The sequence below is a fragment of the Acanthaster planci genome, linkage group LG01 (genome assembly GCF_054643075.1).
Source record: "Acanthaster planci isolate LZ-2023a linkage group LG01, COTS_SCS, whole genome shotgun sequence".
Taxonomy (NCBI): Eukaryota; Metazoa; Echinodermata; class Asteroidea; order Valvatida; family Acanthasteridae; genus Acanthaster; species Acanthaster planci.
In genome coordinates, this window is record NC_141777.1 from 28,448,353 (window position 1) to 28,471,394 (window position 23,042).

Consider the following 23,042-nt stretch of genomic DNA (forward strand, 5'->3'; position numbering starts at 1 on the left):
GAATTGGATGGTACTTCATGATATCATCGGAGTGAGCGTTTGCGTGGAGAGATGAAGGGAACTTTTAGCCCTTGGAGGTTCACATTTTGAGGAGGAAGCCCACACCAAAGAAGAGTGTTTTAGGACTTTGTAGAGCTCACAACAGAGTCTTAGAATACCCCGGAACAAAGCTTCATATGTATTAAAAGAGCATTGTGATATCTTTAGATTAAAAGCCATTTTAATGCCAAAGCTATTTCCAAGGCTATTGTCATCATGTCCCCGTATACTTCCCATAGGCAAGGACCCAGACCTATCTGTAGACTACAGATTTGGCCTTACTATCGTTACTCTTGCAGGTAGCATATCAACACTCTTTGACCTGAATGAAATCTGGACTCCAGGCGACACCCAGCTTTTGTTGCACAGGCTGACTGACCCTTATGAGAGTAACAAGGTCATGGCCTTTGACCTTCTACGAGGCCTTTCACAAGAGACACTGGGATTAAGAGTAGGTTCTTGTGTTAAATTTTTGAGTGGTTTTGTTCGAGTTAGTTTCTTGAATCCCTGAATGTGATACAAATTATGAAATAATCATGTTGAAAATTATTTAAAATCGTCATGTTAATGTGTTCCTGATATTGTTATTTGTATTTCAATATACATTAATAGTCTTACATCACACTGTGTTCCCATATACTAATGACTGCAGGTTGAGATGCTACAAATGGTTGGATCAATGTTTATTACTTTTCTGTACAGTCTCTAATTTTACATTGCTTGTCGGTTCCACTGAGATCTTCCAATTGTGTTGTAGTACTCAAACTGTCCACTGCCCATTCTCTCTGATACAGTGAGTACATAGAATTACTTTCCACTGAAGCAACGTTTTCAGTACTGAAATGTATTGCATCACATTGCGCGGTAGATTAAGCTGCATTTTAAGAGATTTATAACCAAGGAAAGGTTTGTACTTTTAAAAATCTATGTGTGTGCTACTGGTCAGCATCCTGCTTTATACTTTTTCCAGAAGAAAGATCTGACACAGTGATTCGTTATTTCATTGGTTTCTGGATGGTACATTGTAAGAATTTGGGAAGGTTTGAAATTTATGCGTTTGTTTTTGTAGGACCCCAGTTGTCTCCATCAAATCTACCTGGAGGCCTTGCAACTTGCCTCCAGCAACAAACCCCACAACTGTGAAACGGCTTCGTTCGTGCTTCGTTTCGTAGCTCTACAGCCAACCCCTGTATTGGAAAGAGGTGTTACTGACATACCTAAGAGCATCCTGGGGATTCTCACTGATCTGTGCAAGAATTTGACCGAGGAGGTGGGCGTGGCTAAGGACAGCTTATTGGAGGCGGCTGTGCAGGGGCCCATGTATGGAATTCTGCATTGCATCAGAGAACTGCTTGGAGATGTAAACCTGAGGTACAATGAAGTTTCAATTCACTTGTCTTTTTACTGATCAAAGCATTTTCCATGGTGACAGGTACTAAGATGAATTTTAAAAGAGAAAAAAAAAGTTGAGTGAGATGTACTATTTGTTGGATTCTTATATATGGTTTATGTTAATACTGTAGAGTGCTATGATTACGAGTGGTATTATTTCAAATGTTTAATTGTAACTGACGTGTCCTTGGGTTGTCAATTTCTTCTTGATATACATCACTGTGCTGTAGGGGATCTTGTTGTATTGATAGTCGGCCGTACTTGAAGACAGCGCCATTAATTACTTGCAGTTAAACCAAGTTTCCACTTGTGAAGTAAGCTGTAAAGAAAGACAAAAAAGAAATGTTCAGCTGTAGAGATAGGAGGAATATCCAGGTAGATATTCTGTCAGAGAACCCCAGTCCACTTGTTGAAGTTGTTAAGCCCAGGTCAAAGAGTTGGAGGGTAAGGACAGTACTACTGATTCAACCCCACTCCACTAAAGGATTACATTGTGTATTGGCTGTTCAATGGTGTCATGAAGGAACTACATGCTTCGTCTAATTGCATCTCTCTTCAAAGATGGATTTGCACTGGGGAGAGGTAAATTAATTTTGGATTTTTGCCCTGCCTGATGTGTATTTAACACTGTATGCTCAATGTATGCCCCCGAAGGCTAGTTGAAAAACCCACAAGCGTACTCGGGTGGGACTGGAACCCACGACCTCCTGCTAGTGCCGATGTCTTAACTACTCGACCACCGAGCCTGCTGGTGTCGGCTGGCTGGTTCGAATCGGATGTAGCAGCGGGTACAAGCCTTTGGAGGCATACACTGATTATACAGTGTTAAATACACGTCAGGCAGGGCAAAAATGCAAAATTAATTTACACCTCCCCGGCGCAAACCCATCTTTGAAATAGTTGTTTGCGGTACCCGCTGCTACATCCGATTCGAACCTGCCAGCCGACACCGGCAAGCTCGGTGGTCAAGTGATTAAGACGTCTGCACTAGTAAGCAGGAGGTCATGGGTTCTAGTCCCACCCGAGTACGCTTGTGGGTTTTCAACTATCGGGGGCATACACCGAGCATACAGTGTTAAATATGCGTCGGGCAGTGCAAAAATGGAAAATTAATTTGCATCTCTCTTGTCATTGTAGGACTATGTCCCATTCGGATGGCTGGAATGTCATGGTGTCTCAGCTGATCCAGCTATGCTTGGAGGTGGCTGAGGTTGCCTGCGTGGTCGTGTGTAACTCCTCCCCGGAGGGCTACGTACCTGAGGAATCTGACAGTGGTAAACCTTGTTTTGTCCTCTCACGTACATGTGCCATACTTTTACCAGTCTTTTCCATACTGTTTGTTTCACTCATATTGTGAGCCTGTGTGTATGCTCTATGGGATGCACAATGTGTTTGACCACTAGACTTAATTACAATATCAAAGTGGGCTATTGACCTGTCCAACTGTGGGGCTGTCAGCATTTCTTTGGAGATGCTGGCAGTACTGTACACTGAAACATGCTGACGAGTTCATTTTTGCCAAAGAGTGGTACAAACTCAATTTTGAGTGCTTGTGTAAACTGGGGCATATCTCTCATATCGCCATAAGCAAATAAGCTGAAACCAAAGCATCACACCAAGAGCGCCCTCTTTAACCACTACCAGCCGGGGACTCCGAAATCGGAGCCGTATGGTTTATATGTGTGGCCGGGGTCTCCGACCTCGGACAAAGGAAACAGGGCCCTGTAACAAAAGACCGTATTCGGAACAAAAGACCAGGCTGCTGGGCATTACCGGCATTTTTCACTCTCAAAAGTGGTGATAATCCAGCGTTATTTTGAAACCGTATACCAGGGTTTGGGGCATTTAGAGCAAGCGGATTACCACCGGGGACAAAAGCTCTCCACCACCGCAGCGATGAGCCACACAGCCCCGCTGCATGCTAATCTGGCCCCTATTGAAAAGAGGTCAGCAGTGCACTGAGCCAGGTTCGTGAACAAAAGACAGTTGTATAACACCACACAATCTGGGCTCTTTTTACAAGGCTGCAGGCCTGGCTGAAATATTCGAGCGTCAATGAAGGTCACCTGTCAACTTAGAGTAGTGCCTAAAGATTACTCTGTGCAGCTATAAATGACTGTTGAATGGAATGATGAATTGTTGAAGGATTTTGAAAACGGAAAAAATGATAGTCATGCCGGCCCGGCATCCTCAACGTTGAAATATGCCCCGGCACGAAGTGGTTAAAATTATGAATGTTATAAATACTGCCAGCGGATATGTGTTTAAAACAAATAGCATTTGCTTGCACTGTGTTTGGGACAAGTTGTGTCTGTGAACAAGTCAGATAGCATCACCAGCCAGCTGTGGGATGGAACTTGTTGATGAAGTTATACATGTGAAATCCAGCAAATCTTGGGTGTATATATGTGGGTACCAAGTGTTAACCACTTGCCGCCAGGGTTTCCGGTACCGGACACGTATTCTTTATTCGCGTGGCCGGGGTCTCCGAAATCAGACAAAAGGAACGGGGCCTTGTAACAAAAGACCGTACTCGTAACAAAAGACCAGGCTGCTGGGCATTACTGACATTTTTTCACTCTCAATAGTGGAGATAATCCAGCCTTGTTTTTAAACAGCATACCACGGTTTGGGGGATTTAGCGCAAGCGGATTACCACCAGGGATAAAGCGCTCCACCACCACAGCGATGAGCCACACGGTACCGCTGCATGCTAATCTGGCCCCTATTGAAAAGAGATCAGCAGCACACTGTGCCAGTTTTGCGAACAAAAGAAAATTACTAACACCGCAATATCTGGGCTCTTTTTACAAGGTGGCAGGCCTGGCTGAAATACTCCAGGGTCAATAGATGTTGTCTGTCAGATTAAAGTAGGGACCAGATAGTCCTTTGTGTGGTTGTAGGTGTCCAGTAAATGAAGACAGGAATTTTTAAATAATTTTGAAAACAGAAAAAAATGATAATTATCCAGCCCCAGCATCATCAACATTCTATTTTCAAAATTCTTTAAAAATTCCCATCTTCATTTACTGGACACTTACAAACACATGAAGGACTGTCTGGTGGCCCCTCTAGCCTGACAGACAAAATTTATTGACGCCTGAGTATTTCAGCCAGGCCTGCAGCCTTGTAAAAAGAGCCCAGATTGTGCGGTGATATATAACTTTCATTTGTTCACGAACCTGGCTCAGGGCGCTGCTGACCTCTTTTCAATAAGGGCCAGATTAGCATGCAGCGGTGCTGTGTGGCTCATCGCTGCGGTGATGGAGCGCTTTTGACCCCAGTGGTAATCCGCTCGCTCTCAATGCCCCAAACCCCGGTATACGGTTTCTAAACAAGGCTGGATTATCACCAGGCTGGATTATTTTGAGAGTGAAAAATGTCGATAATTCCCAGCAGCCTGGTTTTTTGTTCCGAGTACGGTCTTTTGTTACAAGGCCCTGTTCCCTTTGTCCGAGTTTGGAGACCCCAGCCATGCATATAAAGCATACGTGTCCGGATCCAGAATCCCCGGCAGGAAGTGGTTAACCATAAAAATCACATGGAAGGAAGAATTTCGACACATATAAAGCAACACTGAACCCAAAGCATATTGTAGTACATCGTAGTTAGCGGTGTACGGAGTATTTATAAAAGCTGTAGCGTATTTACAGTGTCAGAAAACAGTGTTGTGAAGATGTTTTTCAAGCACAGTTAACTCCCCTCCCCCACCGGGTTGCTTCCAGCTTTTGAACAGCCTGAACCAGCATCAGAAGAGGGGTGTCCCCCCTCCAACTCACCCCCAGCAGTCTTGGCCAGCAAGGCCCTGAAGAGAGTCACCCCACAGATGGTGCTGGTATGCTGCTGGCGTAGCATGAAGGAGGTCTCCCTGCTGATGGGACACTTGGCTCTCTCAGCACCGCTGGCTGGGGACGACACCTGCCCTGGTCTGATCTCGCATTGTCAGGTGAGGACAGGCCAAGGTTCTCCACAGTTGGGGTCCCAGAGGGAGGCTGCAAGATATTTCAGTTGAAATTTTCATGGATTTTTTGAAAGTTGGGTACATGAGGGATTTTTTGGTGTTTCGCACGAAAGAGTTGGTAAGATGTTGGAGATTCATTCTTACACAGTAAAGAGGTCATTGTTTCAAAGAAATTTTGTTGAACAAATGTGTTTTAGCAGGCAACAATTTTTTCCAAGAATGGAAGATTACCGGAATACACAATTTTTGGCCAGGAAGTGAAAAGAACTTATTTATTGCCCGTTGTTCTTTAGAGTGTAAAACCAGGCAATATTGGACAAAATATATTGGAGATCTATGTCTGATAAGTCAACATCCTTTCCGTTACCTGTCAGTCTTTTGGAAATATCGCTCTGTAAACTGTTCCAGTCGGTCAGTGTGCACAGTCATCCTGAAAGTGACTGATCAGGTTTTGCTTTCTTTATGCCTCTCGTCAGCTGGAAGACATCGGCCATTTCTTCTTGCGGCTGCTGAAGGAATCCAAGCATAGAGGAGCCTTTGAGCTGGCTTATGCAGGCTTCATCATGCTGACAACAAGGCTGTGGAAGTAAGCATACTTCTAGTATAACATCTGATTCATCTTGTAGCTAACTGCTTTAAAGAAGGAGGTTTTTCCAAATTTACTTTGGTATGTTATTGCAATTTACCTCACATCAAAATGTGAAGTGACTACTGAATTTTCTTTCTTTTATGAGGTTTTCTTTGGATACAGCACTACTTAATGTGAATTCAAAGCATCACCATGTGTTAACCATTGGCCAAGCAAGAGTTCAGATGTGAACACGTCTTTGTACTGTCTATTATGGGTTGCTGAAATTTGAATGTAAACCTCTGTGTACGTTTTGCAACTGGGCTTATTAATGTGTGTTGTTCTATAGATTTTTGAAACAAAAAATTTGTCTGTACTTGCTAGAATCTATATGGCATTTTATGGGTTTTCTTTCTGCTGTATTGATTTGTGATAGTTTGATAGCATTTAAACCAAATAATTATCATAAGTTTTTAATTGAGTACACAGAAATCGGCCATCATGTTGTTGCAGATATAGACTTTGTAATCTGTAAGTTTTAAATCTTTGAAAATTTTGATTATGGGTTGCCATGACCACAAATACATGTACATATTGATCACGCATAGGCATGCCACTTGTTTATTGTGTACTTTCATTTGATTCTACAGGAACGAGTCAGTAACCTTGCACACGCTACCCAAACAGTGGTTAGAGGGCCTTTTGTCAGACATTACAGCTAGCCAGTCAATGCTGTGCGCTACACGACGCAGTGCCGGGATACCTTTTGCCATTCAGGTACTTGGGCAGTTCGTCCAGTTGTATCCAGTTGAAAGCCATGTTTAAGGTGTGAGTTATCGGTTGTCTTTTGTTAACTTGGGTGTTACAGATGCAGGGCTTATTAAACCTGTGTTTTACTCTGTGTTTGATTCCTGCCAGGCCCTGGTCGGTTCGGAGCCTAGCTCCCAGGGTAAGAGTTGCTTCAAGCAAGCCATGGACACCCTGCTCAGTCTGGCTTTTCCCAAGTCTGCGGGAAGCGATGCCATCACGTCACAGGTACCGGGAAATAACTAGGTTTGGGATAAGGGTGGGACGTTTACACGATTTTTTTAAACGAAAAAATTTTGAAATCCATTTACAAATTTTCCCAAATGTTTGAACGCAAATTGGCATTCGTTTTCATCGTAAACGATGCCTGTAAAATGTAATCTGATTTTCAGAACACTTTATTGCTCGGTCATGTCAAAGGAATACCATGAATTCATCTCCGGAGCTTTGTGTCAAATATTTACATTGTATACAATTTTTAGTGTTTAAAGTTTTCAATGACACCGTAGTTAGGGTGGGACATTTAAATGGTATGGACAAGTTTTCCAAACGTTTTTCAAATTAAACTTATATTCCCACCTTTAGTTTGGGGGAAGAATGTATCAATATTGGTTTAGAATTATTTATTTTTAAGTATTATATTTAAGTATGTGCCTGTTGTTAATTAACGATGTTGCATTTTGAATTCAGTTATATAACAGTTTATCGTGTCTCTTCTTCATTGTGTCAGATAGGTTTTATTGTTTTGTTTCCTTAGTTCCGATAATAGTTACACAAAGGAATCTTTGAAAATAGACACACTTCTTGCAAATTGAATTTAGTATAATCAAGTTGACGTATCTTGTAACCTTTTCAAGAGTTTTGTTAGTTTTTCATTCCAAGGATGTTTAAATTAAGTATTGAATTCACTTTATGCTGAGCACAAAGCTGGATATGATGCTTTGGAGTACTGAAAAAAAATTGGTTAGTTCAGAAGTGTAGTTCTGTGACATACATTCTTTGCCTTTCTCTCCATTGCAGATACATGCCTTGAACATTTTGCGAGTCCTGTTCAAAGATGCCCGTCTTGGCGAGGATGTGATTCCGTACATAGCTGATGGCGTCAGGGCAGCCATTGTAGGCTTTGCTGCTCAGCTCTGGGCAGTAAGTCATTCTGGTATTCAGCACACTGATCCAGTTACTTTGACACTCCTCAGACAAAGTGTTTGGCAAAGGCTCATTGGCCATTGTATTGCAGCCCAATTCTCCTCTTTGATGGTTGAGCCAAGTAGCAGAACACCACAGTTTCCTCACTGATGTTGGTGAACTGTTTTCCAAAAGGAGTGGCTGATTTTGGGCCCAATTCAGCGTGACCTGTTTTGACCTTATAATAGAAGGATCAAACCGTGTTATTTACTACTGCTTTTTTTGTAACGGCAGGTGAGGAATTCGTCCACTCTCCTATTCAGTGCACTGGTGACAAGAATCTTTGGTGTGCAGAGGGCGAAACAGGCTCATGACAGGAGGAATTGGTGAGGCTTTGTACAGGAATAAGTTACATAACACGCCAATTATTTCACGTATATCTGTGAATCTATGGAATCATTTTCAATCATATCAGTTGTCATCTAGTCCATTAAAGTCCGATGGTACCTCAGTACTCCAGTATGCAAAGCATACAGTTTGAGGCAAGACTTGCTGTTTCAATTTATAAAACCAACAACATGCTATGTCATTTACATTAAACCTCAAGGATATGGACCACGAGGTAGAAATATTGGCTTTTCATTTACAATGTCTGCTTTTCTGTGGATATATAAATTTTACTGCTAAGTGGTTTCTTTTTAGAGACATTTTGTGTTCCTAGTGTGCTCTCAATTAGTGCAAATACAGGAATTAACCACTACCAGCCAGGGACTCCGAAATCGGAGCCCTATGGTTTATATGTGTGGCCGGGGTCTCCGAACTCGGACAAAGGAAACAGGGCCCTGTAACAAAAGACCAGGGTGCTGGGCATTACCCGCATTTTTCACTCTCAAAAGTGGTGATAATCCAGCGTTATTTTGAAACCATATACCAGGGTTTGGGGTATTTAGAGCAAGCGGATTACCACCGGGGACAAAAGCTCTCCACCACCGCAGCGATGAGCCACACAGCACCGCTGCATGCTAATCTGGCCCCTATTGAAAAGAGGTCAGCAGTGCACTGAGCCAGGTTCGTGAACAAAAGACAGTTGTATAACACCGCACAATCTGGGCTCTGTTTACAAGGCTGCAGGCCTGGCTGAAATATTCGAGCGTCAATGAAGGTCCTGTCAACTTAGAGTAGTACCTGAAGATTACTCTGTGGGGCTATAAACGACTGTTAAATGGAATGATGAATTGTTGAAGGATTTTGAAAACGGAAAAAAATGATAGTCATGCCGGCCCAGCATCCTCAACATTGAAAAATGCCCCGGCACGAAGTGGTTAAAGCTGTTTCGATTATAGAAACTTAAATGTTGTTTTTTCAGCATGACTGGGAAGGAGTTCTTTGCCCGGTTCCCATCCCTCCACCCATTCCTACTACAGCAGTTGAAGGAGGCAACCAGTGTGCATATGAGGTAGACAGTAGAGGCAATTTTTTAAGAATGGAATTGCATGGAGGCTCATCTATGGGCTGAATTGTGAATATCCATAACTTACCTTGACGGAGCTTAAGACCAATTTTAGTTGAGTCACTTTATTTGCATGTTTCCTGTATACCATAAAGTTTGCCAGTAAGTACTTGCCAAAATATTCATTGATATTCACTCATGCACTGTTCTGGAATGGTTCACTACCGTTGTTTTGCTGTGAAAAAAAATTGACCCAGTTTCTTTTGACCTAGTTGACATATTAGTTGTTGGAATGAGAAATAAACTAATCGTTACGGCTAAAAACAAAGTTCACTATAGAGCGCTTTTGATACGACAACTGAATCTTTGAACTGGTGGTGTTTCTGATCTAGGCTGTTGCATAAACAAGTTGGCCTTTGGTCATGTGACCAGATGGACTGGTACCCAAGTGGAAGATCCTGTTGACCTTTGAACCAAATTGAATCCTGGTCCAGAACCTTGGCGATTCTCCAGTCAATGGAGTCTTTTGGATGGGATGGGATGTAATTTTAGACTTTTGTATCTATTTCAATTTTGCAATAATCTCTTGTAATATTTCTGGTCTCAAGGTCTGGCACAGCGCGCCTGCACCCTAGCCTGTTCCCGGTTCTCCTGCTGCTGTCCAGGCTGTACCCATCGCCCATGGACGGGGCTCGCACCAGGCTCAGCATGGACCACTTTGTACCCCATGTGCTCAGGTACAATTTGAGCTCCACACATCGTAGCTGCGGTCTGAATAACTAGATTTTGTTATTTCATGATTTGGTCCTTTTATTCCAATTCATTGTGAATAGTTTGGAAGGTATATTTTGAAGGTTAAGGTACAGGCTTTGAACTCCTGTGTCTCTACCCTAGGAACGTTTTGTCCCATCTCTGCTTTGTTTTGTTTAACCAAAGAATGTTAGATTTGTCTGTGATTATGGCTGAACCTGTTCTCCCATTTGTTCTTTCGTCCTTTTCACAAGTGCACAAAAATGTAGGCTTGGAGGGGAGGTATTGACAGCCTATAACCACTTTGATAAACTTCAAAAAAAGTCCAAGGGTGGTTGTTTTCACTCCTACTGCTTTAGAAGGGATGTGGAATCAGAGAAAAGAATGCATTTTGTAAGTTTTTCAAAAGCCTGGCATAAAACTGCTCAATCTCAGTGTACTCAAAATTCCAACTAGTTGATCCATTGTCATTCCTGCCACCTGTCTCTTAATCTGGAATACAATCTTCGCACTTTCAACCTGCTAAGAAGCAACTGAGAAGCAGTATTTCTTTTCTGTAATAACTGCATCCTTGAACAACATCTTACTTGAAAGTGGCCATCAGGGGCATTTATTTCGTGACAAGACATGAACGTTATTGTTCAGATTTCCCTCCTACTGTGTTGAACTCTTCACTTCTCAGTTGTGCAAGCAGTGCTGTCTACAAGACACGGGCCATCGCAGCCAGGGCCCTGGTACCTCTGGTCCCGGCCAGTCGCCAGCTGGACATGCTGAAAGATCTCCTCAGATTACTGCCCAGGACGCCAGACCAACCGGCCCACCACAACCACATTCATGGAGTGCTTTTACAGGTCAGTCAGGTAGATTTTGCGACCCCACTTGTCACGTTCATGCAAAAACAGTCCTTACTTGCCACAGCAGGAAGTGTACACAGGGATGTACAGTCGACTCCCGTTATTACGAGGGCCGGCGGATTTTCAGAATTCTGTTGTTATAGCCAGAGCGTCGTTAAAACCGGAGCGCAATTTTTCACACTCATTTTGCACAAGTTTATAGCCATGTACATGTCTGTTGGAATCATATACAGGTACACCGATACCGCACGCCAAACACATGAAAAGACGATGTTATGTGTCTCTTATTGATGCTGAATTTTTATCTAATGTTGATGAATAAAATGAATGAAAAGTCAAATATTTGACAACCTGGATCAGAAGAAACCGAGAATAGCCGAGTGAGAAGAAGCATTCAAGTCCGTGCTGGTAAGTACGTCACATGTCCTGAGTGTACGTTTTGCTTTCGTCATGAATTGGCTAAAACCAGTCAGAAGAGGGCGCCACTATTACCAGTATGTCCGGGGCGCAATGTCATTGATCGGCGAGATGAAACAACATTACGTTGAAGTTCTTACAAAGGTGCATTGATAAGGCATTGACAGACTTGGGAAATGTATGATGCCCAAATCGGGACAAAAGGTTTGTCGTTAACAGCTTCAGATAATACGGTTTTGGGAAAAAGTCGCTGTAAATGGGTTGAAAACAATACTTTTGCTCACATGGGGTCGGCACAAATCGTCGTAGGCGGAGTCTCACAATGTTCATGCACGTAATGACCAAATATTTCTCCATAGCAATGAACACAAATTGTTCGGGACTGGGAGAATATGCTTGTTGCATCTGGGTTATCATTATGACCGAGCCCGTAATAACGGGAGTTGACTGTATGTGGCAAGAGGGAAGAAATGGCTGCCTAGTTAAAAAAAGGCTCTTACTAAGTTGTTTTCTAAACTTATTGTAACTCAGTAGTTTGTATTCTTTTAATGAACAAGTTTAGAATTGTGTAGGTCATTCAGAAACATCAATGCATGCTCATGTGGGTGGCCCTGTTGGGGGGGACTATAAGCCGACTGACACTCACCAAACATGTTCAAGCTGCCGTGACGTTGTGTGCTTTTTTCTCAAATGACACTGCTCTTTTGACACAATGACTTGGCTCATTGCGGAAAAGGTATGCGAGGAGTTCTGTGCACATATAAATGATCACACTTTTCCCCAGAATCTCATGTATGCACTTCTGGAGAGATGAGGTTGTCACCCGATGATGCGTCTCTGCAGTAGGCATTCCAAAATTGGGGGCGGGGGAAACAACCAACAAATGGTGGGGGGGATGTGCCCTCATTTGCTTTAATTGTACCTGTGGTCGCATACTCCATGTTAGTAGAAAGTCTTCGAAAACTATTTGAAATCAAAGACGGTCTGTCAGGGACAGTTTTCTAATCTGGCTGTTGTATGCTTCACAGATTCGGGAGATTCTAGACTGTGCCATTCAAATGGCAAGTAGTCAGCAGACTTGTGCAGCCCTGGTAGGCGTCATGTCATCAGTAGCTGATTGTGTCTGGCTTGCATCTGAGTATGTACAATTATGCATGGTACTTGTCCTATCTGCCCTGAGCTGAAGTGCACCCTCACCGGTGAAAGAAAGACCGATGGTACTATATTTTCCAACTGGGTTCTTGCGCCCGTTTGGCTTGCATGCGAAGACAATAAATTTCAGACTAAATTGGTGGCGCGTACTCAGCATGCGACGCGTCAAACGCACATAAACTTGTGCGCCTATGTAGTAAGTGCGTACCAAATAACTGTCAGTTATATTTCAAAATACGCCCTCTTTAATCCCTGCTCGGAGCGGATAAGGACACTTTGAGCCTGAGGCCACTACTAGTGGTCTAACTTTGCCCAGTTCTGCATACAGGAAAATCAATTCCGCTAATTGTTGATTGGCAATTGGTCAATAGTCTTTGCTTGTCATTGGTTTTATTGCTTTTTAAAATGATGGCCAAAATTTGGGGGAGGGGGGCCATATTTTTGAATTCAGATATTTTGGACTTGTTACGTCATCTGGCTACTTATTATATACTTCAGGAAAGACCCAGTGATTGCTCATTAGCTGAAGAATGTCTGTCCAGACAGCCAGACAGACGTTCATTGTACACCACAAACAAATCTCTGTTTGGCCAGTTACAAATTGTAGAGCACTGCCTTTTTAGGATTGACCAATTTGGGGGATGTTGGATGTTTAAAAGTAAAGTTTTCTAATGACACTACTACAGGCTATCTTCAGCTGCCCTCATTTACTTACTACCAGCACAGAAATCCAAATATTCACTCAGAAAAGTGAAAGGATTCCAAGACATTTTTAAACCTGAACCTTTTCAGGGCTTCATGACTTTGCCCATATACCATTCTGTAATAACAGTTATGTCTCTTCTACTGAGAGTGTAACATCATTAATAGCCACATACAGTTACTTCACTGAGAAAAAGTTTCAAAGCAAGATTATAGTTGTTAAGCTGGTTAGCAACATCCTCATTTTACTTGTTCCTTTCCTGCAGTGACAATGGGTGTTGTGTGACCCGTGCTTCATTCCTGGACATCCTTCAAACCTTTCTGTTCAACACCTCTTTGTTGTCAACGGCCTTTAACCTTAGAGAGGAGCCCCTAGAGGATCTTAAAATGGTGGTGACTTCGATTGCTTCGAGGTATATCCAAAATCACAGTGCTCTGACAGAACTGAGTTTACACCAGCCTGGATTTATCACACTGCAGACAACATGCGCTTCCATTTGCTTGAGGCAGAGATCTCATCAAGAACCTCAGGAAATAGCTCCTTCAGCAGAGCCCATGGATGCCATAATGAAACCTGTGGGTTCACGGATTGCTGAAAGAAAATTCCAGGATTTACCAACGGAGTCTAAAGTTGGTTTCAAAGCAGCACACAGGTGTGATGAGTACCGGTTAGAACAGTCACCTGAAGCTATTTTGGTCAGTCTTCTCTGCTCACCGTACTATGAGGTCAGAGAGCTGGCCTTAAATCACCTGATTGAGAGCTGCCAGAATGGTCCCTCAGAGAACGTAAGCAACAGTCCTGAAGCAGTGATCACGTCATCCAGTCAACTCTTTGAGAAGCTGGTTACCATGGTAACTGAGGAGGAGCACGAGGTTTGCCTCAGCCGGGTAAATTATTCAATCTACTACCAGGGGCCTCCTGGTCACCTGGTGTTGTCAAGTTTTTTAGGGTGATGATACCTTGCAGTTTGACAGTGGTTTTTGTAGATAAAAGCACAGCTGCAAACTCTTTATTCACATGCTAGACTATTGCTATTCGCATGTAGCACACCCAAACAAGTGTAGAAATGAAGTTGACATTTTTTATTCTTAAAGATTCGAGCAGAATTATCTATTCATGTTGAGCAAACTAAATACTTTTCCTACAGTGGCACTTTAAGGCAGATCATTGGGCATGCAAAACTTGTCCTTGAAACTAACTTGATTTAAAACGACATCATCTTTGTTCCAAGCTGTTTATATGGTTGTATTTACCTGTATCAAGTATGATAAACATACGTCAATTACAACGTAGGTAATGAACTTCCAATATCAAGAAATGGGATAGTTCTGTATGGAGTTGACCAGTGAACTATGTGGATACATATCTCCCACAGGTTTATGAACTTCTGAGCTACCATCCCATGACTTGTCAGTTTCCGTGGCAACTACCCAAATGTCAGATGGGCTGCATTGAGTGTTTCCAAATAGCAATGGGTGTTGCCTGTCTGCCTCGACAGAAGTAAGTAGAGTTGTGTGATATCAAGTTCTCTCTGCAGGAGCTGTCCCTGATCATCAAAGACTTGCGCAGACAAGAAGTGCCTACAGAGAATTTCTTTGATCGTTTAGAGCACTGCACTGTAAGTCAGTATGAGCAGTGGGAAGCTCTCTGGCTTGGATACTCGGAAAAAAAGAGTGAGAAACTCAAAATTGTACATCTCACATTTGAGTGAACTTAAAATCTGCAATGCATATGTTCAAAGAAAACATGCAGCCATAAGATCTCAATCTCTTTTTGCAGTATTTCTATAATTTTGAGAAACAATACCAAGGTTGTCTCAGAAGTTGGTCAGAGGGAACCCGATGAAGAAGAAACCTATTGAGAGAAGATGAGGTTTAGTGAGTAGAGGTGGGAGGAAAACCCAACAAGGATAGTCCTGGGAGAACTATCTGAATCAGGCAGGGACTGAAGACCTCATCCACATGTGGGTCAGGGTGGGATTGGAACTGGATGACAGATATGGAAGGAGATAGAGAGAATTGTCACTGCACAAACCTGACTTGCTGCGAGATGTTCTTATGCCTAGTTTGTTGTATTTTTGTTTCCCGTTGTGGCAGGGAAGATTTGATCAGCTCTGTCATCCAGTTCACTACTTGTTTAGTTCCAGTGGTTCACTCTGAATTACTTTCAACCGAGGTAAGCCAGTTGTTATGTAACAGTTGAATACCATTTCAGGTTTTTATGAAGCAATGAGAATTAAAAAAAGATACAGTGATACATTTGCCAACGTCACCATCTTTTATTTTGATGTTTAGATTGGCACTGGGGAGTCAGTATATAAACTCCTGCACGATTGGGCACTTCTCCTGGATCAGTGTAGTCAGGCTGGCCAAACTGTCCAATCACGCCTCACAGTAGTGAAAGCCATTGGCTCACTGGCAACCATAACTTTGCTGGACCTTTCAGAATGTTTAGGTAGGTTTTGGTCAGGAAATAACGGCGTCATATCTGTCAAATTTGACATTCAAATACCAAACATTATCATTATGAGTATACTGTTTGTCACATTTTCAGTTCAAATTGAAAGAATGTTTGTTTTTCAGGGAATATTCCATTTGTGCTGTGGGGAGCTATGATGAGATTTTTACAGGATGACGAGCTGGAGGTCCAGCAGGGAGCAGTTTCTTACATTGTCAAGCTGGCCATCCATGTCAACCTTTTCAGTGGTAGGTGCTCACAATGGAGCCATTATGCAACCTTAAGTTGAGAAAAACAAATTGGAAAATAGGAATTTTGGAAAATGTGACAAAGACATCCCTTTTTCAATGTTACCCCAAATTCCAGTTATGTCCATGTCACTTTCAGTGATAGATCGAAACACCGACATTTTGATCAACTATCTCTGTTTGTCAGCTGATCTGTTCTCACCCTTCCCTTTGACGCTAGACCTGCATGATATGGACACCCAGCCATCTTTGGGTCTTCATCTTGGTATACAGCTCTTCATGTCAGTATTCACTGAGAGACATCCGGCAGACTGCCTTTGTAGTCTCCTCCAGTGGGGTATGGGCAGGCCAGAGGAGACCGCCTCAAATCACGAAGAGGAACCCCAGGTAAGCTATAGTTGTCTTGAATATCAACAGATTGAAAACCTGGCCTGTACATAGGTTGTCTGACATAATGATGATTGAAACTTATGAAATTAATGTTTTCCTGGCATGCCATGAACTTGTCAAAAAGATCACTCCGCCCTTAGGAGTACACGGCCATGCAGACACTTGAAAAATGGTCATTTTTATAATCTTGGCATTTTACTGTTGTCCACTACAGTTTGAAGGGCCACCAACATTTACACATCCTGTTTTATAAGAAATCCATTTGCACGGTTCACATCATTTTGTTGTTTTGTTTGTTCCTCAGGACGAGAGACTGTTTGACCAGGGGGAGGCCAACACCACCTTTGAGGGTGTTCATCTGGCCCAAATCATCAGTAACCAACTTCACGCTGTCGCACTGTGCTGTTCAGGATACACCTCTGACCCCTGCATCATTGCGAAACCAACAGGGAAAGATTCTTGTACCGAGGACCCAGAAACAGGGAACAATCCTTCCGTACAAAGACAGTCAGCTCTGTATGAGACTGTCCCCACACAGACAGCAGTTTGTGATGAAAGCAAGGCTGTCGCCTGTGCAGGAGATGTGCCTGAACTGCCTCCCAGTCAAGATGAAAATCAGCCAGAGGATGAGATTGGGGTCCCCTCATCAGATTCGAAGGATTCAGAACCATCTGCTCCTGACAACCACCATCAAACAGGAGATGACTTCTTGTTCCCACCCTTCTCTCTAAGACTGTCGGCAAGTGCCATCCATCACCTCCAACAAGCTGCGAGGGTCGGGTTGCTGGACCTTGCCACCAGGCTAGATGAGCGTCTCCAGGTCTGGCTGCCGGCATCGCCGTTCCTGACTGCCAGGGAGTGGGAGATGCAGTGCGTGGAGTGCTACAAGATTCTGCTATGCAGTTTGGCACTTACAGTTCTTTTGTCAGATGGTGTTGAAACTAAACTCAAAAAGAGATGGGGTCAGTTATTAGAGAACGTTGGGACAAGATTCCAAGAATGCGGATTCAGTTCCCACTGTCCGTTGGTGACAGAACCTTTAGAGAGTCTAAAGCTATGGTGCATCTCAAGTGAAGATAATTAACAGAAGTTGATGCCTATGTTTACCAAATAATGTCGTCCTACTGTGTCTGCCACACTGCAACAAGGCCTATTTCAAAAGAAGCATTTACTACTGTTGCATTTGCTTCTTTGGTTATAAGGCCCGGGTTGAACTCAAAACCACAGGATAATCATCTTAATATGGAGATAGAAACACAAAGATTTACCAAATGTGCAATATGTTTGGTTTTTTAAACCAAGGATCAAAGATTTGTGTGTTTTTACATAAGATATCAGTAGTATTTTTTTTTTCAATTTTTTTGTTGTAATTCTGCAGCTCTCTCATTGGTCAAAACAGAAGTTCAGTGGTTATGAGAATGTCTACGGGAACACTAGATAGAATCTCTTTTGGCTACTCACTCTGTGCAGCAGTGACAATGCCAGTGGTGGGTTGAAAGGGAAAGAACTATGTTGGAAAGAGACAAATGAAAAGAAGAAAACAAAAATGTGAACTCCACAATTTGTGATTTATTTTGTCCCATGGACAACCTTTACTATACTTGTTTTAGTAATGTTTTTATCGATTTTGTAAATAGCTGGGCTGGTTTAAATTTCATCATTTCAGCCGTTCCATGTTTTTAACTCGTCCTAAAAATCTAAATTATTTTTTAATCTATGAGAGTCACAAGATCCCCTTCACTGTTATTTTATAAAACTAGAGTAGTGGCACTTTATAAGATTGCATTGTTACTGAATTAAATTTTCATCAAACCTCAAATCTTGGCTGATCTGCATGATTTTTAATGAGTCTGACTGCATGAAAGTACATTTTTTTGTTATCTTAAGATAAAAGTAGGGTATTGGTCACGTCAAGCACAAGTCAATCACACGTGTCAGTTTACAGGACTTCTAACTTGACAATGAATGATTTGTGATGACTATAATGGTGGATGATAGTTTTAATATCCTTTTATCCCTGCCGTGGTGGCATTGACTGCATATAGATTAGAATACGAGGCATGCATCATTTAGACCTCTGAAACAGCTTGGTGGACTCTACGCATGTGGAGTGTTTTGGACACAGCACCCCAAACTCCTTCTTGACCAGGTGTGATATTTGATTGTGGCGGTGCCCAGAAACCTCTGTCCGTGACATTTTCCGTCTTCACTCTTGGATAGTCTTGTTTACCCAAGTCTCTTAATTGTGATGACAACTGTGATTTGAATCACCGTCATCTCCACAGCTCTGATACCACACAGGAACCCTCAGATACCGACACCGCTTCATTTCGTGGACGAAATCGCCTCCCTGTCCTTTACTCCTAACAGAAGCTCCGTCACCCCCGCTGCACCCACCCTCTAACCCACCGGCCCTGTCAACCAGACAAGAAGCCGTGCCCAGCGCGTCCTGTGTGCTGCCGAGTCGCCGACCGCGAGGAAGCATCCCCTGGGAGAACTGCTTCTTGAGAGTTGCCCAGCTGCGTGGCGTCCGAGGTGTCCCCTTCGTTGGTCTTTGGTCAGGAAGTAAGAGCTTGGGTAAATCTGTCTTGGCCTGGGTGCGATGGCAGCTTGTACTCCGAGGTTGAAGACGGATATCATCTGTTGTGGAGTATAGTCAGTGCAGTAAATTTTACAAATTCTTCTGCATTTTTCTGCATTTTTTTTAAGATGAAACCTATTTTTCTTCCATAAAAAAAGTGTTTTTGGAAGGCAACTTCTCGAAAGGGTCATATCTTTTTCCATACAAGAAACCTCTTCCTGTTTCTCAACTTACTTTCCTCCTTATCCTTGTCATCCTCTCTGTCCACCACCCTCACGGCCAGACATCCACCGTACAGATACTCGGTATGTGACACCACCGGCAGCCAAGCCCTCCCCTTGGCCTCATTGAGCTCTTGGAGGTGCCGAGCGGCTTTTCTCTCTTCCCTTTCGCAGTAGGCCAGCTGCCACCGTCTGCCCTTCTCGATGTGGCCCTCCAGCCTCTGCAGACGGCGTTCCTCCGCGAGGACGGCGGCTGGCACGGCTCCGTACTGGTCGATCCGTTTTGTGTAGCCACCTACGGGGTACAGGGCCTTCGACGCCTTTTTGGTTTTAATTTTCCGATGATCAATCATCACTTACGTCCATCGCTACTATATGATGTTATACTTTGAATTGGAACATTTTATTCGGAAATCGACATTTTATTCGAAGGGAACGCTATTGCCATTTTAAGCTGTTTGCTCATTGCGTTTGCTAATAGGACGCGAGAAGAAAATTGCGCGCACGCTGGCGCCACTTAAATTCTGTGGGAGATTCGTTTTTGAATTGACAACAGGCCCGTGGATGTTTTTAAACTGAATAAAAATAATTCCATTTGGGTGTCGATCTTCCTCTAGCAAACCACAACTTTTGTTAGTCTGTAACCCTCAACACAGGGAAGAAATCTTCACGAAGCTGAGATAATTTTAGAGTTCAAAGCATCGGAAAATTTGTTTCACGTAACAAATTCCATATCCCAAGCCACCCAAACATCCACTTGAATATAATTTCTTGTTTCAATTTTAAACAGCTCCAGGCGTTTGAGATGTGCCTCAAATAAAGTCGCCCTTAGCCTGGAGTTTTTCTACCCGAAGCCGGCTCCAGAAATGCGACAGAGGTGTTCCTCGGGCATTTGGACGAACACATCAATCTTCTGTGCATCTGAATCTGAGCAAAAAACCTAGTGACTGATGATAATCTTGATGGCAATTTTTGCCACGACGGGCGGGATCAAACCCCCTAGCGTCTATCTACTTTGCTGTTCTCTTTGCTGACCACTTCTGCAATATCCCAACCAAACAGAACAGTCCACTTTTGCAAAAATGTATTTTGAACTTGCCGTTTTCAATAACAACTCGGTCGTGCGTGGCAGAAGTGGGGCTCGAAATATCAATGGAAAGCCGAGGGGTTGCTTTCAACCACACAACTTGTCAACCTGATTAACCTCGGCATGTTCAACCCCTAAAGCTGGAATACCTTTTTTTTTACATGCACTGTTTAACAGCTGGAGTCTGCCGCAGGACGTAACTCTGGAAAAAGAGGTGTGTGCACCTTAGAGTTCTAGCATCCCTAGGGTAGAAATTACAGGGGCTGAGGTCTGGATGCCTTGGTGGCCATTTGTGCAATGATTCAACGCCATGGGCTGTCCTGTATAGACGATGAGCCAGAGCGCCATCTTGAGCCCACGGGCGCCTAAACACATCATCCTGAACCTAGAAAAGGATGGGAATGGAATCATTTAACATTTCAAGTTAACGTCAGCCGACGACGAGGCTTTTGCCGTAAAGGCTACCACACAATTACTTTCCGATGTTACATTGCGCTCGTAATTGAAGGTAACTGGGTGTTGTTTGGAGTGTACTCTCGAAATATCGGGTGAGTTGACTTTTCGGTCGAGAGAAACTCCTGCTTCATCGCCAATAGCGAGATGATCTGCCTGTAGCTGCCTACACTGACAAAAAAATCATCCGTCTTGGCAATTCGATAGTCTGTCTCGCACTGACATGCTGGTGGACATGCTGCTGAGCCCCACCAATTCGATGTTTTCCGCTGACCTCCTGTCCGGCGTGGCCCAGAAAGCCGTTGATTAAGATTGGAGGTTGATAGCCTCCCTCTTGAATTTTCGCAGGTTTTTCCAGATGGTGCTGGCTGAAGATGGGTAATGACGTGGGTATCACTCTATGAAGATCACTCATAACCCTGTCAAATTAAGATTTTCCGTCTTGGAAGTTTGATGTCTTTTTTTAAGAACATTTTTAACTTAAAGTGTTTCGTACTCAAATTTAACAACCAGCCACACTCCATTCAGTGACGATATGGGAATCGGCAATTAGCCCGTGAAGTTCCTGTTTTTAGTTGGTCGTTGAGCAATGAGTAAAAGGCAATGCTTTGTAAAGGTGTTATGTACGGCTTACAGTAGGTGATGGAATTATGTGAGCTCCAAAAATGTCCCCACCCCAAGAAAGACGTATGAAGGTACGTAAGAAAAACACCTGGTTGCATGTAAATAAGTGAGTGTGTCCCTTAAACTTAACGTGTGGCTAATAAGACGACCTCCAGTGATTATGGACACTCCTAGCACGTTTTAGTGAACCAGGACTACAATAGTTCTGCTAAATAACATGTTATGTGATGTATCTGATCTGTGGTGTAGTTCTTCAGACACATTTCTCTGCCTTGTGAATGGTGCCTCTTACATTACAGTAAACCTATACGCGTTTATCTATATGTACATAGCAAAGAGTTGTCACAGTATCAGGTAATACACATGAGAAAATCTAAAAGCGCCAAACTCACCTTCGTGTGCGTCCAAAAATGATATTGCGTGTAAATTGTGCGTCAGTTACTCCGTTGGACCTTCTTTTTGATTAATTGTTCGGGGAGAGCGCGAACGCAGTCCCCACTATCAGAAATTGTACTCCCGAGTTCCCCACATTTGGGGGAATCGCAAGGGTCAACCCGCCCGAGTGCAATGGCTAGGCCTCACCTTGGGGGAACCGCCTTTTTGATCACGGTGTCTCCTGAGCCAGGTAAGTATGATTGATGATGGAAACTTTGGCTACTCGAAGTTTGGAGGTATTAAAAGCAGTCACGGTGGTTCACTTCGTGCTAAAATCAGGGCGGTAGGCAAAGTAATTGTCCTCAACTGCGCAAGTGCATCACCTTTCATATGCAAATGAAGTAGTATTGTCAAGATGCGGATGGCTTTGACTATGAATAAGGAACTTGGCTCCTAATCAGACAGGCACTTGTAAAAGATACAAAGACTACATGCGTAACGGTGTGCGAGTGCATGTATATCATCTCCAGCCTCCACAGCCAAAAATTTCTGACGCAGCCGTAGGCCTACCTTTATACAAAATGCAGTGTTGTTTGCAGAATCACGTAGGCCTACATCATACTTGGAATAGTCGACTCTGACCAATCCATTTTTAAGTCTTCCGAAACCTTCATCCCACAGTATTTGTTGACCTCTGATCGAACGTCGTTGAGAATCCTAAACAGTATAAATTTACATCCTCTGATGTAAAATTCCATTAAACCGACACTGACGGCATTAACTGCGGCATTTTCGGATTGATAAACCTATCCCAACAAGCTTGGTGATGATACGTGACACGTCTGTTTAACTGACTAGGGGTTATAGTGACGTTGCGAGTCCATAAATTAATATAACTTTGTGTCTGGGTCTCATCGGAGACTGCAAAAGCTAGAGTGTGTGCACACTTACTGACAACACTTTAGTGAAAGGTCAAAGTTCCAGAATTGGACGAGAGGCAAAATTTCAAATGTTAACAACCCCTTCCGTCAAGCACCATTACCGACCCAATGGGTTATGGAATCTCTCTGGATATTTTCCGGAGTGAACTCAAAGACCTCGTATGAATACTGAGACTGTGACCAGTAACGCCTTCAAAGATTTTGATGAATGTTATTGAAATGCGTGTTAACGCCGTCTTCTGTATGGATAATGTGCACGGAGTCTTCAAAAACCATGTGCGTTGCACTCTTGCGTTCAGTGTCATGTTAAGAGCCGAATTCCTCATCGTTCAAATTCAAGGTCCACCATTCTTGACAATATACGGGCAAATATCCGTATAAATACACGTCGCCCAACACTTGCATATCAAAGGTTTACGCGTGCGCAGTTGAGGACAATTGCTTTGC

General features: G+C 43.1%; 2 protein-coding genes and 1 non-coding gene across 3 annotated transcripts in view; 1 reads left to right on the forward strand and 2 right to left on the reverse strand.

Moving 5' to 3' along the window:
- Window positions 1-18,132, forward strand: part of LOC110988912 (tRNA (32-2'-O)-methyltransferase regulator THADA-like) — a 31,358-nt gene extending 13,226 nt beyond the window's left edge. Inside the window, exons 17-36 of the mRNA XM_087142434.1 lie at window positions 339-490; window positions 1,109-1,410; window positions 2,569-2,705; window positions 5,157-5,377; window positions 5,869-5,978; window positions 6,611-6,737; window positions 6,879-6,995; window positions 7,788-7,910; window positions 8,187-8,278; window positions 9,259-9,348; window positions 9,951-10,079; window positions 10,775-10,943; window positions 12,392-12,501; window positions 13,484-14,105; window positions 14,594-14,718; window positions 15,315-15,393; window positions 15,513-15,672; window positions 15,801-15,923; window positions 16,144-16,310; window positions 16,618-18,132. Coding sequence (XP_086998560.1) covers window positions 339-490; window positions 1,109-1,410; window positions 2,569-2,705; window positions 5,157-5,377; window positions 5,869-5,978; window positions 6,611-6,737; window positions 6,879-6,995; window positions 7,788-7,910; window positions 8,187-8,278; window positions 9,259-9,348; window positions 9,951-10,079; window positions 10,775-10,943; window positions 12,392-12,501; window positions 13,484-14,105; window positions 14,594-14,718; window positions 15,315-15,393; window positions 15,513-15,672; window positions 15,801-15,923; window positions 16,144-16,310; window positions 16,618-17,397 — 3,935 coding nt within the window. The 3' untranslated portion in view covers window positions 17,398-18,132. The remainder of the gene's footprint in view (window positions 1-338; window positions 491-1,108; window positions 1,411-2,568; window positions 2,706-5,156; window positions 5,378-5,868; window positions 5,979-6,610; window positions 6,738-6,878; window positions 6,996-7,787; window positions 7,911-8,186; window positions 8,279-9,258; window positions 9,349-9,950; window positions 10,080-10,774; window positions 10,944-12,391; window positions 12,502-13,483; window positions 14,106-14,593; window positions 14,719-15,314; window positions 15,394-15,512; window positions 15,673-15,800; window positions 15,924-16,143; window positions 16,311-16,617) is intronic.
- LOC110988914 (uncharacterized) lies at window positions 17,875-19,529 on the reverse strand. Its single transcript, XM_022252873.2, has 2 exons — window positions 19,129-19,529; window positions 17,875-18,953 (listed from the first exon to the last, which is right to left on the reverse strand). Exons 1-2 carry the CDS (start codon window positions 19,466-19,468, stop codon window positions 18,553-18,555), a joined length of 741 nt encoding a protein of 246 aa, XP_022108565.2. The 5' UTR covers window positions 19,469-19,529; the 3' UTR covers window positions 17,875-18,552.
- Window positions 19,530-21,750: 2,221 nt separating this feature from the next.
- On the reverse strand, window positions 21,751-21,912 carry LOC147800644 (U1 spliceosomal RNA). Its single transcript, XR_015428204.1, has one exon. It is a non-coding gene; the product is annotated as a U1 spliceosomal RNA (small nuclear RNA).
- Window positions 21,913-23,042: the final 1,130 nt, after the last annotated feature.